Source organism: Rhinoraja longicauda, unplaced genomic scaffold (genome assembly GCF_053455715.1).
Source record: "Rhinoraja longicauda isolate Sanriku21f unplaced genomic scaffold, sRhiLon1.1 Scf000806, whole genome shotgun sequence".
In the NCBI taxonomy this organism is placed as follows: Eukaryota; Metazoa; Chordata; class Chondrichthyes; order Rajiformes; family Arhynchobatidae; genus Rhinoraja; species Rhinoraja longicauda.
The window spans coordinates 31,888-48,651 of NW_027602022.1; the positions used below are offsets into that span (position 1 = coordinate 31,888).

The following is a 16,764-nucleotide window of genomic DNA, read 5'->3' on the forward strand; positions in this document are numbered from 1 at the left end:
AGAGGCACACTGGAGTCAGAAGGGCCAGGTGTCATAACCCTGTTGGCCTTTTGTTGGAAGCGAGCATAGAAAGCATTCAGTTCATCGGGTAGGGTCGCACTATCACCAATGATATGGCCTGACCTTGTTTTGCAGCCAGTTATCTTATTCAGACCTTGCCACATTCTCCGTGTGTCCGAGTGAAAATACTGGGACTCAAGTTTGTCCTGGTTTGTCTCTTGGCATCCTTAATAGCGTTGCAGAGATCATAGAAGGCCTTCTTGTACCGCTCGGGCTCGTTTGACGTATGCAGCAGACCTGGCCTTAACCTGTGAATGTACCTTGCAGTTCATCCATGGTTTCTGGTTGGGGAACCCTTGGATTGACTTTGTTGGCACACAGTCTTGCACGCACATGCTGATGAAGTCAGTCACGGCAGTGATGTACTCATTCAGGTTAGATTCAGGTAATCTCCGAATGTGGACGAGTCCACTGACTCGAACCAGTCGCGTCAGATGTCATCCATGTCCGTTGACCAGCAATTCACAACTCTCTGTAAAGGATCCTCCTGCTTAAATTTTTGTTTATAGATGAAGCACAGCTAGGTGATCAGATTTCCCGAAATGTGGTACAGCTACAGAGCTGTAGACATTTTTTATTGATGTGTAGCAGTGATCAAGGGTGTTATAACAGTACATGTATGCTTAGAATGTGCAGAAAAGAACTGCAGATGCTGGTTTAAACCGAAAATAGGCACAATAAGCTATAGTAACTCAGCGGGTCAGACAGCATCTCTGGAGAAAAGGAATAGGTGATGTTTTGGGTCAAGATACTGAAGCGTCACCTATTCGACCCGAAACGTCACCTATTCCTTTTCTCCAGAGATGCTATCTGACCCTTTAAGTTACTCCATTGTTTTGTGTCTATCTTATGTTTAGAATGTATTTCTTATTCTAGTTTTTGTGGATTTAAATATATTTTGTGGTATTTTGCAGAGTAGCTATCTTTTAGTTTTATTAGATATCTGTGAAAGGAATTATGTGTGTTCACCAAATGCAAGCAACAGGATGATCCATAACTTAAGCTGACTTTAAAATAATAGTTGGAAGCATTGATGCAGAGCTATCTATTTCCTAGTGCCCTTCCACACAGAAGAGCCTGGTTAATTTTCAGAGCTTCCTAATGGGGCTACAAACTGTTGCAACAAAGACAATGTCAGCATTCCCTTGGACTTGGACAATATTGCCCTCTTTAAAAATTCTCGTGGAAAATGTGCTGATAAAAAGCAATGAAACCTTGTGACAACTCTGCACGTATGTTTAATTTGAATTTTTGTCCAATATGCAAATGATCAAGGACTCTTTGAATGTTTCTCTCGCTCTCTCGTGAAAAACACATTTTATTTTGTATTGATGAAAAATAAACTGCTAGTGTGGGTTTACAGAACACCTAACCGGCAGTTATCACACTCCCACTCCCCATTAAATGTTTGTAAACGTGCCATTAATTCCAGCCTGTGAAGTAACTGCATGTATCACTGGGTTGATCACTTCATAATAAACCTAATTTATAACGGAAATGTTGTTGCCTCAATGCCAAGGCATTAACTGTAGATATCTCATGTTAAAGAAATTTAAATAGCAGAATTTCAAAATGACATTTCAAATAAGCAACAATATCTTGTGGTTAATTCTAATGCAATATTTCCAGGAAAAAATCACAAAATTGTGCAAAAATTTGGAATATATCCACCACCCTCTGTGAAAACGTCCCTTTAAATCTTTCCCTTCTCACCTTAAGCCTACGTCCTCTCTTTTAAATTCCCCTACCCTGGAAAAAAAGGCTGTGACAACCCATCTTATCTCCGTCTCCAACCACAGCTCAGGCACGTTCTCACATTTCAATGTTGAATTCAGATCTCAGCATCAGCTTACACATGTAGATTGTGACATTCAACTCCATTTTTCTGTTACATATCTAAGCCCCTTCCTTCACTGTCGCTGAATTATCTTGCCCAGTATTCAATGTTAGATAAATTGCAATATCAACAGGGAAGCCAAAAGCATTTCTTAACTTCCATCATTACATTTGTTCATTTGTCATTGATTCTACCCAGTCTGATCTAACGTTATTGCCAATATAACTAATACACAAATGAACTTCAAACTACACATCTTTGTCATCAGAGTAAGATCAACATCCACTTCTTCTTTAATATCCCCCAGTGTGTACGGTTTTATTGATTTTCAAAATTATGCAATGATACATTTAGTTTAGAAGTTCATAATTCATCGAAGCAGAGTTAGGCCATTTGGCCCATTGAGTACACTCTGCCATTCTATCATGGCTGATCTATCTTTCCCTCTCAATTCCATTTACCTGCCTTCTCCCCAAACCTTTGGCACCCAATGACTTGGCCTCCACAGCTGTCTGTGGCAATGAATTCCACAGGTTCACCAAACTCTGACTAAAGAAATCCTTATCTCCTTTCTAAAAGTACATCCTTTTATTCTGAGGATGTGTCCTCTGGTCCTAGACTCTTCTACTAGTGGAAACGTACTCTCCACATCCACTCTATCCAGACCTTCATTATTCAGTAAATTTCAATGAGATCCCCCCCTTCAAAACTCCAGCGAGTATAGACCCAGAAACATCAAATGCTCATCATATGTTAACCCAATCATCCCTGGGATCATTCTCATAAACCTCCTCCGGACCCTCCTCTCAACCTGCAAATTAACCTTTTGGGGAATCCTGCACCAGCACTCCCAAGTCCATTTAATAATAATAATAATAATGCATTACATTTATACAGCGCTTTTCAAACACTCAAAGACGCTTTACAGGGATTACTAGAACATAGAGAAGTGAATAAATAGATAAATAAGTAAACGAACAGAAAAAGGAGACAGAAGGTGAGGTGACGGTCAGTGGTTGAAGGCAGTGCTGAACAGGTGAGACTTCAGTGATGTTTTGAATGTGGTGAGTGAGGAGGAGTCTCTGACGGTTTGGGGTAGTGAGTTCCATAGGGTGGGAGCAGCGATGGAGAAAGCCCTGTCCCCCCAGGATCTGAGTTTGGTCCGGATGGGGGGGGACAGGAGGTTGGCAGCAGCAGAGCGGAGGGTACGGGTGGGAGTGTGCCTGTGGAGGAGGTCAGTCAGGTAGGATGGGGCCAGGTTATGGAGGGCTTTGTAGGTCATGAGGAGGATTTTGTACTGGATTCTCTGGGGGATGGGGAATTTGCACCTCCGATTCCTTAATCCTCTCTCCGTACAGAAAATAGTCTATGTCTTTATTCCTAGGCACCAAAGTGCATGACTGCACATTTTGCTACGCTGTATTCCATCAGCCACTTTGTTGCCCACTCTCCCAATCTGTCCAAGTCTTTCGGCTGCCTCCTTGCTTCCTCTACACTACCTGCCCTTCACCTATCATTGTATCATCAGCAAACTTGGCCATAAAGTCATCAGTTCCATCATCCAAATTATTTATATACAACAAGAAAAGTTGCGGACCCAACACCAACCCTTGCGGAACACCAAAGATCGACACAAAATCCTAGAGCAACTCATCGGGACACAGCATCTCTGGAGAGAAGGAATGGGTAACGTTTCGGGTTGAGACCCTTCTTCAGGCTGACGTCAGGGGGGAGGGAGGTAGATAGATAAGGAAGTGTGAAGGTGTGAAAACAGAGCAAAGGGAAGAGGAATCAAGGAAAATGTGGAATAGATCATTGTTAATTGGGAGAAGGTAACAACAAAGCAAACAGAGATAAAATATAATCAGAGACAGAAAGACTGGTCGGAGAACTGGGAACGGGGAGAGGATGGAGAGAGAGAGAAAGCAAGGGTTACTTGAAGTTAGAGAGGTCAATGTTCATACCGCTGGGGTGTAAGCTGCCCAAGCAAAATATGAGGTGCTGTTTGCGCTCCAATTTACGCTGGGCCTCACTGTGACAATGGAGGAGGCACAGGACAGAAAGGTCAATGTGGGAATGGAGGGGTTAAAGTGCTCAGCAACCGGGAGATCAGGTGGGTTCAGGCGGACTGAGCGTTGGTGTTCAGCTAAACTATCGCTGAGCCTGCACTTGGTCTCTCCGATATACAGGAGTCTACACCTGGAACAGCGGATACAGTAGATGAGGTTGGAGGAGGTGCAAGTGAACCTCTGCCTCACCTGAAAAGATTGTCGGGGTCCTTGGACGGAGTCGAGGGGGGTGGTATAGGGACAGGTATTGATTCAACACATTGCAGAACACCACTAGTCACAAACAACCAACCAGAAAATGAATAAATGAATGATACTTTACTCCCCCTATATTCCCACTCCTTTTGCCATTCAGCCAAACGTCTACCCATACTAGTATCTTCTCTCTCTCATGTCAAAGGTTTCAAACGTCTTTTATTGTCACATGTACCAATTAAGGTACAGTGATATGTGAATTACCACACAGCCATACGAAAAAAAAAGCAACAAGACACACAAATACATAAAAGTTAACATAAACATCCACCACAGCAGATTCCCCACATTCCTCACTGTGATGGAAGTCAAAAAAGTCCAGTCTTCTTCCTCTTTATTAATAGCCTCTCATTCTTGTTTAGCAGCCTCATGTGTGGCTTTATCAAAGGCCTTCTGAGAAACCAAGTAAATAACAACCACCCACTCACCTTTGTCTATCCTGCTATTCACCGCCTCAAAGAATTCCAACAGATTTGTCAGGCAAGATCTCCCCTTCAGAAAACCATGCTGACTTCAGCCTATTTTATGGTAGGCACAAAATGCTGGAGTAACTCAGCGGGTCAGGCAGCATCACGGGAGAGAAGAAATGGGTGACGTTTCGGGTCAAGACCCTTCTTCAGACTGATGTCAGGGGAGGGGGTGGAACAAAGGTAGGATGTAGTCAGAGACAGGAAGAATGGTGGGAGAACTGGGAAGGGGGAGGGGATAGAGAGGGGAAGCAGGGACTACCTGAAGTGGGAGAAGTCAATGTTCATAGCCTATTTTATCATGGCGTTTCTAAATACTCGGAAACCTCATCTTTAATAATGGACTCAAAAATCTTACCAATCACAGAAGTCAGGCTAAGCGGCCTATAGTTTCCCCTCTTTTCTCTCACACCCTTCTTGAACAGCGGAGTAATATTTCTAATTTTCCAGTCTGGGACCACCCTGACTCTAATGATTCTTGAAAGATCATTACTAATGCCTCCACAATCTCTAAATCTACATCCTTCAGAAATACTATTTCTGCCCAATGACTTTACCAATGATACTCACAATTAATCTTCAATCCTTAAGTATCTTAAAGGACATAAATCATAAAATATTTACAGATTTTACTATGATATTCGAGACTGTTTCATCCACTTGATCTAGTTGGCTGGAAAGCTTTGTGGCTTACATTTGACAAAATAGTCGCAGAGCAGTCTTCTTAAAATCTGAACAAGCTTCACGACATAGTCCAGTTCAAATTTTTAATTTCTGAAACCTCCTTCATGAATAATACAATAATTGACCATCATCACAGGCAATAATATGCAAAGTGTCCCAGATATTCAATTACAATGTAGTTGCTGACTAACGAGGGAGAGAATATTACAAATTAGTTCCATTCGAACAATATGCGAAATAACATTTGCTTTAACGCGCAAAATCAAATGTCCAAAAGCATGCTGAAATTCAAATATAAGGCAAATCAATGATCAATCTTTCCTAAAATATGACAGTGTCACTGAGAAAAGGAAGCATCCCATATTGTACCCAAATGCTCAAGGTGACTTGTTTGAGGATATATGTCACACATTGCTGCATAGATAATGGAGTTTACTGCAATGATATTACTGATGATAATTGACATAAGTAAATCCATCTTGTGTACACCACAGCAATGAAAGTAAAAATCCAATAATCTTTGAACGAATATAATACTCAGAAGGGGGCTAGCCGTGCACAGGGTTCAGATTCATTTGGAGAGACCATTTCTATCATTCAATGAGTGTCAGATCCTTCATTCTCAATTGGATGTCTCTGAATTTAATAAGGATCAAACTGCCTTGTTGAAGCTTATCTGAATCTTTTTCTTATGGATTTTGTGAAATATTGTTACATCAGAAATCGATTCCAAGAAAAGGCTAGTGATTACTAGTAAAGCACATTGAAATTGCTGCCCATCTGCTAAATAAAGACATTAATGTCTGTTGTAACTAGTCCTTTAGCAATACATAATAAATGCACAATGAACATTAATTTATGCAGAACACAATCAGCTATTGAACTCAGAATTGTTCCAATTGCAACAGATATCTCAAGCCCATCTTTCCTAACATTTATACCATATAAAAAACTGTATAAAGTGTGATACATGATGTTCCAAAAGGAAAGAGATAATAAATAATGTTTTATCACAAAAACATTCTTTCTACCTTTCTACAACCTATCCCAATGCCATCCATATTTCAGCTCATGTGCAACAGAATATCTTTCTGTGTCGTTGACCATCCAGACTTGACCATTCAAATGTCTTCCTGACCAGCCTCCCTGATTCTACCTTTCATAAATTTGAAGTCACATAAATAGCTCTGGCCTGTGAATATCAAAAACCCGTTCACTTATCTCCACCCGACTTGTTGATCTTTGTTGCTTCCTGAGTAAGTATTATTTCAATTTAAACCTTTGTCCAAATTCTCTAAGATCTCACCGATCTTCACCTTTCCAACCTTCCAAGCCTCAGAGATATCAGTACATGTCCATTTCTTATAGAGCGACATAGTGGTGCATTTAATGGATATGCTGCCTCACACCTAATCCTAATCTGCAATACTGTATGTGCAGAGATTGCACACCTCCCTGTACCTGCATTTATTTCCTTCAGATGCTAGTTTTCTCCAACATCCCAATCAGGTGAATAGAAGAATTGGAGTAATTAACAGGAATGTGGGGAAAATATATTCCACGGAAAATTAGTGGTGAAATCAGATTGGTCGATTAGCAAGCATGAGCCAAATGGCTCCCTTCCATGTTGTAAGTCGATATGGAAAATATTCATCCATAATTTACATTACTTTATCATTAGCAGCCACAAGGCTTTAAACTCTGGAATTCCCATCCATACCACTCCCCCCCCCCCCCCACCCCCCCTCTCCCCCCACCACCACCATTCTATTTGCCTCTTCCGATCTGATCATTTAGGAAACTTCTTTAAAACTAAATCTTTGGCTAAGATAGCAGCATAGTCATCGAGTCATTAAACTACACATCTTGTAAGCAGGCCCATTGGCCTCTTCATGACTTCTTCAAAAAAATCTACCAGTCTGTCCCAATAATTGTTTATGTGTCTCATTGTCATACATTGTTTGACAGCACTTCTCTGAACTCTCAGAGACATCTTGCTATGGTAAAATACAACTTGTTCTTGTTGCAGTTCCATATTAAACCAAAACATCATGGCTGTCGAAATGAATGTGCAGATGAGAGATTTGAAACTAATTTATTAAACTGTTCCTTTCAATAAACTCATCTGTTAGAAGTCAATATAATAGTTGTAGCCTTCAGTAATTTTAATGGGTTTTATTCACTGAAAAAGTGTGCTTCAGTAATCAATATTTTTAAAATAATTCTTATCACAGCAATATTAAACTGATGTTTAACAACTTCTTGCTTCCTCATCGTCATAGCCCTGGCAGGAATGTCACATTGAATGAGTCTTATGCCACAATACACAATTTAAAATATATAAAATGTTCATTTTTATTTGGCATGGCAGCTCTCCCATGCACTAATCTCCTCTGCATTATAAATGTACAACATATTGTTCTATGGTAACTTTGGACTTTGTACTTCAAGATATTTAAAGCATTTCATGTATCATTCACAAGTAATCGATCATAACACGACTGTACATGAATAATTAGTTGCAACATCTGAGTGAAAGATTCTAACGTACCTGACATTGTCGTGTCTTTGGATGTATATTTTATGAAATATCCTTTCTGGAGGTTTTAGGAAATCTTCCTTCATTTCCATTGCTACATTTCTGGGCAACAGGCTCATTAGAAGTCGTTCCTGTGGGGATAATTACAGATGAAATATAAATAAATAATCAATGTATCTGTGTATTTTATAGGAAGTTATTAGATGTTTAAGAAATTACTGAAACTATTTATACATCTATTTGGTTAACATAACTTATGCATTTCTGTGTTATCTAAAATGAATTAAAGTAACTTTATTCATTCAGACCTTAAGGTATTGCAAACACTGTCAGATTCCAGAGTAGCCTGCAAAATGACAATTTTAAAATAACATATTCAACAGGTCAAAGTCACATATAGTAAGGAATTAATATTTCTCTTTCCACAAGTGCTGCCTGACCTGCTGGACATTTCTGGTGTTATTTTAGGGGGGGGGGGTTTCAGCATCTGCAGGGGTTTTGTGTTTTTAAAGTATAGACAAGGTGAATTGTTACATTTAGAAAAGCAAACTTGTACACAGCAAATATCAATTGAAATTCATACATGTATGCTATGCTCTACCTATATTCCCAGCACCTGCAAAAATAGGGAAATTTTAACCCTGCCTGCGAATCTAATTTCCATTCAACAAATTGTGGTATAAATGCAATATAAAGTTGATTTGCAATAATTTATTAAAGTGGGTTAATTATTTATGCAACAAAATAGCTAATGTATTACTACGGAGATTTTGGTTACTTTCGTTATTGTAACGTGTACAGTGAAAAGCTTTTTGTTCCATGCTGTCCAGTCAGCAAAAAGACGATATATGATTACAATCAAGCTGTCCACAGTGTACAGATACAGTTAAAGGGAATAACGTTCATTGCAAGATAAAGTCCAGTAAAGTCCAACTAAGATAGTCTGAGGGTTTCCAATGAGGTAGATGGTAGCTCAGGACCACTCTCCAGTTGAAGATAGGATGCTCAGTTGCCTGATAACAGCTAGGAAGAAACTGTCCCTGAATCTGGTGGTATATGCATTTTCAAAATTCTGTACCTCGTGCCTGATGGGAGAGAGACGAAGAGGGAGGGAGACTCGTCCTTGGTTATGCTGGTGGCCTTGGATAAGCACTGGTACCTGGGAATAATGGATGCAGAGAAAGGTAACAGCAAAGCCATGGGAGAATTTGAAATCACGGATAAACATGTTATAATTGAGAATATAGGTGCCCAGTGCTCTTCTGTACCTCTTGCCTGATGGGAGAGGGGAGAAGAGGGTGAAGAGGTGAGACTCATGCTTGATTATGCTGGTAGCCTTGCCGGGGCAGCGTGAAATGTAAATGGAATCAATGGAAGGGAGGTTGGCCTGTGTGATGGTCTGGGCTGCATCAACAATGGATGCACATCTTAATATATTTCATATAATAATTCCAAGAGGAAAATGCCAGATGAAATGCTTGCAATGCAGAGAAGCATGTTCCTTTCTATGCTGAACAAGACCAATTTAAAGTAGAGTGCTACCTTTTACATTTAATTATCCTGTGAAGAATTACTCTACTAAAGCTACTTGACTGGGATTTCATTGAAAGAAATACACTCCCACAACCAGCAAGCAGACTCACTCTAAAAAAAAACATTTGTCTTTGAAATCACTTGAGTTATTCAATTTATCATTACACACAAAACCAAGTGAAATGTTCTTAGAAACCTGCCTACGAATAGGTCATATTGGAAGAAATGTTGAGAAATTGAGGAGCTGAACAGATATGCTCCGTAAGGATTTATTGCTGACTGGAATTAGCAGGAAAATCTTCACCCTTATTAAGCATTAGAGTCATAAAGACATACAGCTTGGAAACAGGCCCTTCACCCAACTCGGTCGCGTCGCCAAAATGCACAACCCCACCAGTTCCATTTGTCCATCCCTGACCCATATCATTCTAAACCTTTTCTATCCATGCATCAATCCAAATGCCTTGTAAATGTTGTTAATGTACCAGCCTCACTTACAGTGCCCTCCATCATGTTTGGGACAAACACCCATCATTTATTTATTTGCCTCTGTACTCCACAATTTGAGATTTGTAGTAGAAAAAAAATCACATGTGGTTAAAGTGCACATTGTCAGATTTTAATAAAGGCCATTTTTATACATTTTGGTTTCACCATGTACAAATTACAGCAGTGTTTCTAAATAGTTCTTCCATTTCAGGGCACCATAATGTTTGGGACACAGCAATATCATGTAAAGGAAAGTAGTCATGTTTAGTATTTTGTTGCATATCCTTTGCATGCAATGATTGCTTGAAGTCTGCAATTCATGGACATCACCAGTTGCTGGGTGTCTTCTTTGGTGATGCTCTGCCAGGCCTGTATTGCAGCCATCTTTAGCGTATGATTGTTTTGGGGGCTAGTCCCCTTCAGTTTTCTCTTCAGCACATAAAAGGCATGCTCAATTGGGTTCAGATTAGGTGATTGACTTGGCCACTCAAGAATTGACCATTTTTTAGCTTTGAGAAACTCCTTTGTTGCTTTAGCAGTATTTTTGGGATCATTGTCTTGCTGTAGAATGAACCATCGGCCAATGTGTTTTGAGGCATTTGTTTGAACTTGAGCAGATAGGATGCGTCTATACACTTCAGAATGCATTATGCTACTACCATCAGCAGTTGTACCATCAATGAAGATAAGTGAGCCAGTACCTTCAGTAGCCATACATGCCCAGGCTATAACACCCCCACCACCGTGTTTCAGCGATGAGGTGGTATGCTTTGGATCTTGGGCTGTTCCTTCTCCATACTTTGCTCTTGCCATCACTCTGATATAAGTTAATCTTCGTCTCATCTGTCCACAAGACATTTTTCCAGAACTGTGGTTGCTCTTTTAAGTACTTCTTGGCAATTTTGCACTCCTGCACTCCACGGAAAAAAAGTCCCAGCATGCCGAGCCTGTTCCTATAGCTCAATCATTCTTGTCTTGGCACCATCCTCGTAAAAATCGTTTCTACATTCTTTCTCGCTTAATGGCATCTTTGCTATAGTAGGGTGACCAAAACTGAACACATTACTCCAATGGCGGCCTCACCAACATATTGTACACCTGCATAGCACAATTCTATAAATTGTCCCTAGTGTAGGATGGAACTACTGTACAGGTGATTGTTGGTCGGCATGGACTTGGTGGGCTGAAGGGCCTGTTTCCACGCTGTATCTCTGGACTAAATCTGTAACAGCATCCAAACTTCTAGACTCAATCCCCTTAGTGATAAAGGCCAGCATGCCAAAATACTTCATCACCACCCTGTCCAGCTGTGACGCTACTTTCAAGGAACTATATACTTGTATTCCTAGAACCTTCTGCCCTACAACACTCCCCAGGCCCCAACCGCTCACTGTGAATGTCCTACCCTGGTTTGTCTTCTCAAAATGCAACATCTCACACTTATCTAATTTAAACACTATTTGCCATTTCTTGGCCCACATACCCAGCTGAACAAGATCAATAACCTCCTTCACTGTCTACAATTGCCATCTATATTAGTGTCATCTGCAATCTTACTAACCTTGTATGTTCTCATCCAAATTGTTGATATAGGAGACAACAATGGGTCCAGCACCAAACCCTGAGACACGCCACTAGTCACGGGCTCCAGTTCGAAAAACAACCTTCCAAAAATCACCCTCTGCTTCCAACCATCAAATCAATTATGTGTCTAATTAGCCAGTTCTCATTAGTGACTGGACTGCATAAAAAGACTCTTTACATTGAGAAAGCATTAAAGGGATGCTAATTAATGCAGGATAAAACATGAATGCAACAAATTATATTTTCAATTGCTTTTTTTGTCACTTCAAAGAAAATTTCTGAATTTGGGGGAAAATACCACATTACTTTTTGATTTGGTGTTCAACACTTTCCTTACATTAGAAATCCAAGTGCCAAAGTGTTGTAATTAATCATGTCCAAATGTTTAAAGTAAACTTTAAGTGACAAGGTTTTGGGCCCCATATCTGAGGAAGGATGTGCTGGTGTTGGAGAGGGTCCAGAGGAGGTTTACAAGAATGGTCCCAGGAATGATTGGGTTAACATATGATGAGCTTTTGATGTCACTGGGCCTGTACTCGCTGGAATTTAGAATGAGTGGGGACTGAATAGTGAAAGGCCTGGATAGCGTGGATGTGAAGAAGATGTTTTCACTAGAGGGAGAGTCTAGGACCAGAGGCCATAGCCTCAGAATAAAAGGAGGTACCTTTAGAAAAGAGATGAGGAGGAATTTCTTAAGTCAGAGGGTGGTGAATCTGTGGAATTCATTGCCATAGAAGGCTATGGAGGCCGTCAATAGATATTTTAAAAATGGAGAGTAATAGATTTAATTAATACAGGAGTCAGGGGTTATGGAGAGAAGGCAGGTGAATGGGGTTGAGAGGAAATGATGGTTCAGCCATGTTTGAATGATGGAGTAGAGTTGATGGGCCGGATGGCCTAATTCTGCTTCAAAACTTATGAATTTATGAACTTATGGCACAGGGATGGGTTGTCCAACCCTGAAGAAAAGAACCATCACGAATGAGTATATTTTTTCAGGAGTAAGCACAGTGAGGGGAAACAGAAACACGAGAGCTGCAAAAACAATGATTGATTGGAAGATTGAAAACAATCCCTTCAGTCCACCAAGTCCAAGCTCACCTGTTTCATCATAAAAGTATGAAGGTCATGGATATTTGTGTTTAGCATGGCCTTCAGTAAAATAATCAAACTGCAGAATCTTGTACATGCTCCATTTCCCTTATTTTGCTACATAATGTAATTTGGATTTTTTTTAAAGGAAGCTATTTTATTCATATGAATATTTTCATGTACATAATTTGAGATCATTTTATGTGCTGACTGCAGCAATTATCCAAATCAGCGTGCATCAAATGATGTAAGAAATAATTGCGGATGCTGGTTTAAATCGAAGGTAGACACAAAATGCTGGAGTAACTCAGCGGGACAGACAGCATCTCTGGAGCGAAGGAATGGGTGTCATTTCAAGTCGAGACCCTTCTTCAGACTGAAAGAGTACCTCAAATGATATTGCACTACATCTTACCAAATTTCTTTTTATTAGTGACACTGTTCTAATGAGTAAATCTTGTACTTAAATGGCATAAGATTAACTATAGATTATGGTGCCCAAGTGATTATTTGCTTGGCTCTTTTCCATTTGTCCACAGCACATTATATACTACTGCTGGAATATACCATTTTACACCAATTATACCATTCCTTTGAAAGGGCTAGTTCTGGAAAAATTAAATTATGTTTCAATTTATTGAATTAGACTTATTTCATTGTTTGAGACATGAAAGTCCATTTTATCAATGTCAATCTGAAGACTTTGCTTTACTTGCAATTGTGTTCATTTTCAGAAAAGTAACATTATAACAAAGGCATGTACAATTGTTTTATAATACTCCCTTTCAAGATAGATAGTCACAACAACTGACAACTCGGGAGACAGCTATCTGATTTAAAATGTCTGTGTTGACACCACATCTGAAGCAAATTAAACAATCCCAATATTCCATGGGTCTATCTGCTTCAAAATATTCATCTAATCGCATTTAATGAAGCGATCCCTCCCTGGTAGAATTGACAGCACTTGGTATAAAGAAATGTATTCTAATCACACTCCTCCTCTCTTTATATCAAAAACTATATTGGCAAACCAGTATCACTGTCTCGCTAAATGAATAATGTTCCCAGACCTTAGATCCCAGAAGTTAATAAAACAGTTTGAAATGCTGAGCAGTTAACACATCCCATTTACACCTTCCATAACATCATACAAAGACCCAATATTGCATCTTTTCTAAACCTAGAATAAAAGTGCCAATTATTAAATAAGAGATACATAACCAGACAGAATATGTGGGCAAGACTTAAATATTAGTTAATTGTGCAGAAATCAGATAAAATAATACTTGGGTTTGTAAACATTATTGGATACATGTTAAAATCCATACAAATTTATGTAATCCAGTGGTATTAAGACCAGAAAATTCAATGCTTTAATTCACACTCTCTCTCCATTGGGGCTTCCTATGAATTTTATTGAGTGCTCCAGAACCTTTCTCTTTATCACAGATTTTCAACTCTGTAGATGTTTACATTTATTTTACCTATAGAGAACATTTAAAACTTTGCAGACATTTTCCCATTTTGTTATTTCTTGTCGAGTATTACATGGCTTGGCTATCCAAAAACACCCATGGGAGGAGGAAAATAGAAGAGTCTGAATAACAGGACATCGTGTGCATTAGATTTTCCACAGCTAGAGGTTTGGATTAAATTTAACTGGCGCAGTTAAGAAGATACATTTCACCAGCAATGGAGTAATGACTATTACCAGGGTGTCTGCCATTTCCGAAGTGCAACTTTATTGATTCGATTAATCTAGTGGGATATTAAAGACATTATATATTCTTTCTCAATTCCATGCTATTTTATGACATTCATTTTTATTCATTTGTAGGTTTTATCAACTTAATTTATATATTTCTGCTATATCTTGGCATAGTCTTATCATATCTAATATAGTCTTATTTTCGCACGTTTGGCCCATATCCTTTTAAACATTGCCTATCCATTCTAAACCTTTCCTATCACGTATATCTAATCCACATCTTTTTTTCAGCATGATCTTCAGCTCCCCGTTTGAATGTATCTAGAACCCAACTTACTGACCTGTTTTTCGTTTTCATCCTCCAGACGGAGGCGTTCCTCGATGCAGTTCCTCGCCTGCAGGAAGGCTTTCCTCTGGGCTCTCTCCGTCAGGATCCTGACAAACACCCCGGACATATTCACGCTGGCAAACAGAACAGCATTGGCCACAAGCTACCGAGGGGGACACAAAACACTGAGTACAATCAATCCCTTCGCCTGGTTCGCGCTGTCACTGGTCGAGATATAGAAACCAACAAGCACATTGCATTTGTAAAGAACTGTTGCATTAATGAGTACAAGTGCCTTTTTTGGTGATTTATATATGCACGCCCAATATTATTACTGATGTGCAGGTGCGATGGGTTAACATGGGCTGTTAATAATGTTATAACAGGGCTTTTTCATCACACTTAATCCTTCTATTTTCATGAACACACAGTGTGTTTCAACCGGACACCTGTAATATATCTGTAATAGCGCCTCCTTTGTTGGAAGATTGTAAATGATTGAATAGCTGGGCAGTCATGTTCCGGTCAGCAGTGAGTTAACTTGTTATTCTGTGTCTGAGCTCAAGATATCACAAATTGGCAACGAGAGTGGGATCATCGATTCCCCAGCTTTACTTGTTGTGTAGATAAGGAATTCTACAGAGGCACGGAGAAGGTTGTATAACTTTTGGTGTCAAGGAAAGCTGGAAATCGGGTCACAAAGTTGAATTCTGTGAGACTGTTAAAAGAAAATTCTAAAATGGCGGTGCCCAGTGGATATATCAGAAGATTGGATGAGTTCCAGCAAAGCCGGGAAACGTTCAGTGCATACATCAAACGTTTAGAGATGTTTTTTGCTGCAAATAACATCACTGAAGTAGAAGCTTCTGATGCAGAATCAAGACGGTTGAATGAAGCAACTCAAACTAGGAAAAGAGCAATTTCTCTCACTGAAATGGGTCCCGATGTTTATGATACAGTAAATAACTTATTAGCTCCAGCCAAACCAAAGGACACACCTTTGAAGGATATTCTGAAGAAGTTAACAGAACGTTATGACCCTAAGCCCTTAGAGATAGCTGAAAGCTATCGTTTTGGAACAAGATGCCAACTTCCAGAGGAGGATATTAGTAATTTTATCGTGAGACTCAAGAGGTTATCAATTCATTGTAATTTTGGAAATCTCCAAGACCGGGCATTAAGAGACCGTTTCGTGTGCGGACTGAGATGTGAGCGGATCCGAAGTAAGCTGATGACGGTGTATGACCTGACTTTTGAAACAGCTTGTAAAACTGCTTTGTCAATGGATATGGCAGAAAGGGGTTCTAGAGAAGTCAGGACAACTTCTAGACAACCAGTGGAAGAGTTGAACAAGCTGCAGTCCAGCAAACTAAAGATAGATAAGTCGACAAAGACGTCAGAGAGTCATTATCCGTGGTAGGATAGCAAGACGACTGCAAAGTCATGCTATCGCTGTTTGGGCTCACATCTAGCACAGTCTTGTCCGTTCTTCAAGGCAGAGTGTTACTCGTATTACAAGATGGGATACCTAGCGAAGGCTTGTCGAAAGACTAAGCAGAAAAAAGGTTCAACAACAAGTAAGCTGCATTCTGTGGATCAACTGCAGGCAGAGGAAGAGTTTCTCGAGATATACACCATCTGCAGCAATGAGCTAGTAAACCGGAAGACAAAGAATGTGTCCGTGCAAGTCCAGTTAAATGGACCTCATGTTAGCATGGAAGTCGACACAGGAGCATCTGTGAGCGTGATTCCAGAATTTGTGTATCGGGAGAAGCTGAGTCAAATTCCATTGGAATCGAAGCGAATCAAGCTATGTGGTTACTCTGGAGAGAAGATTCCAGTGTTAGGATGTGTACATGTACCAGTTAGGTATAAGGAGCAACAGACGGAGTTGCCCCTCGTAGTTGTAAAGGGAGATAAACCAGCGTTGCTAGGTCAGAATTGGCTGCAGATCTTGAAGCTCAACTGGAACGAGATATTCCTCATTCGTGAAGAATTCAAGTGTCCGGAGGATGTAATCAAGCAACATCCGAAGGTGTTTAGCGACCAGGGAGAGCCAATCAAGGGGTACAAGGCGAAAGTATGCTTGAAGCAGGATGCCACACCAGTGCATTGC

The 16,764-nt window shown here is 39.9% G+C and overlaps 1 protein-coding gene across 1 annotated transcript in view; it reads right to left on the reverse strand.

Moving 5' to 3' along the window:
* LOC144591289 (adenylate cyclase type 1-like) overlaps positions 1–14,799 on the reverse strand; it is a 37,260-nt gene extending 22,461 nt beyond the window's left edge. The window contains exons 1-2 of the mRNA XM_078395547.1: positions 14,662–14,799; positions 7,924–8,042 (exon numbers count right to left, since the gene is read on the reverse strand). Coding sequence (XP_078251673.1) covers positions 7,924–8,042; positions 14,662–14,775 — 233 coding nt within the window. The 5' untranslated portion in view covers positions 14,776–14,799. The remainder of the gene's footprint in view (positions 1–7,923; positions 8,043–14,661) is intronic.
* Positions 14,800–16,764: the final 1,965 nt, after the last annotated feature.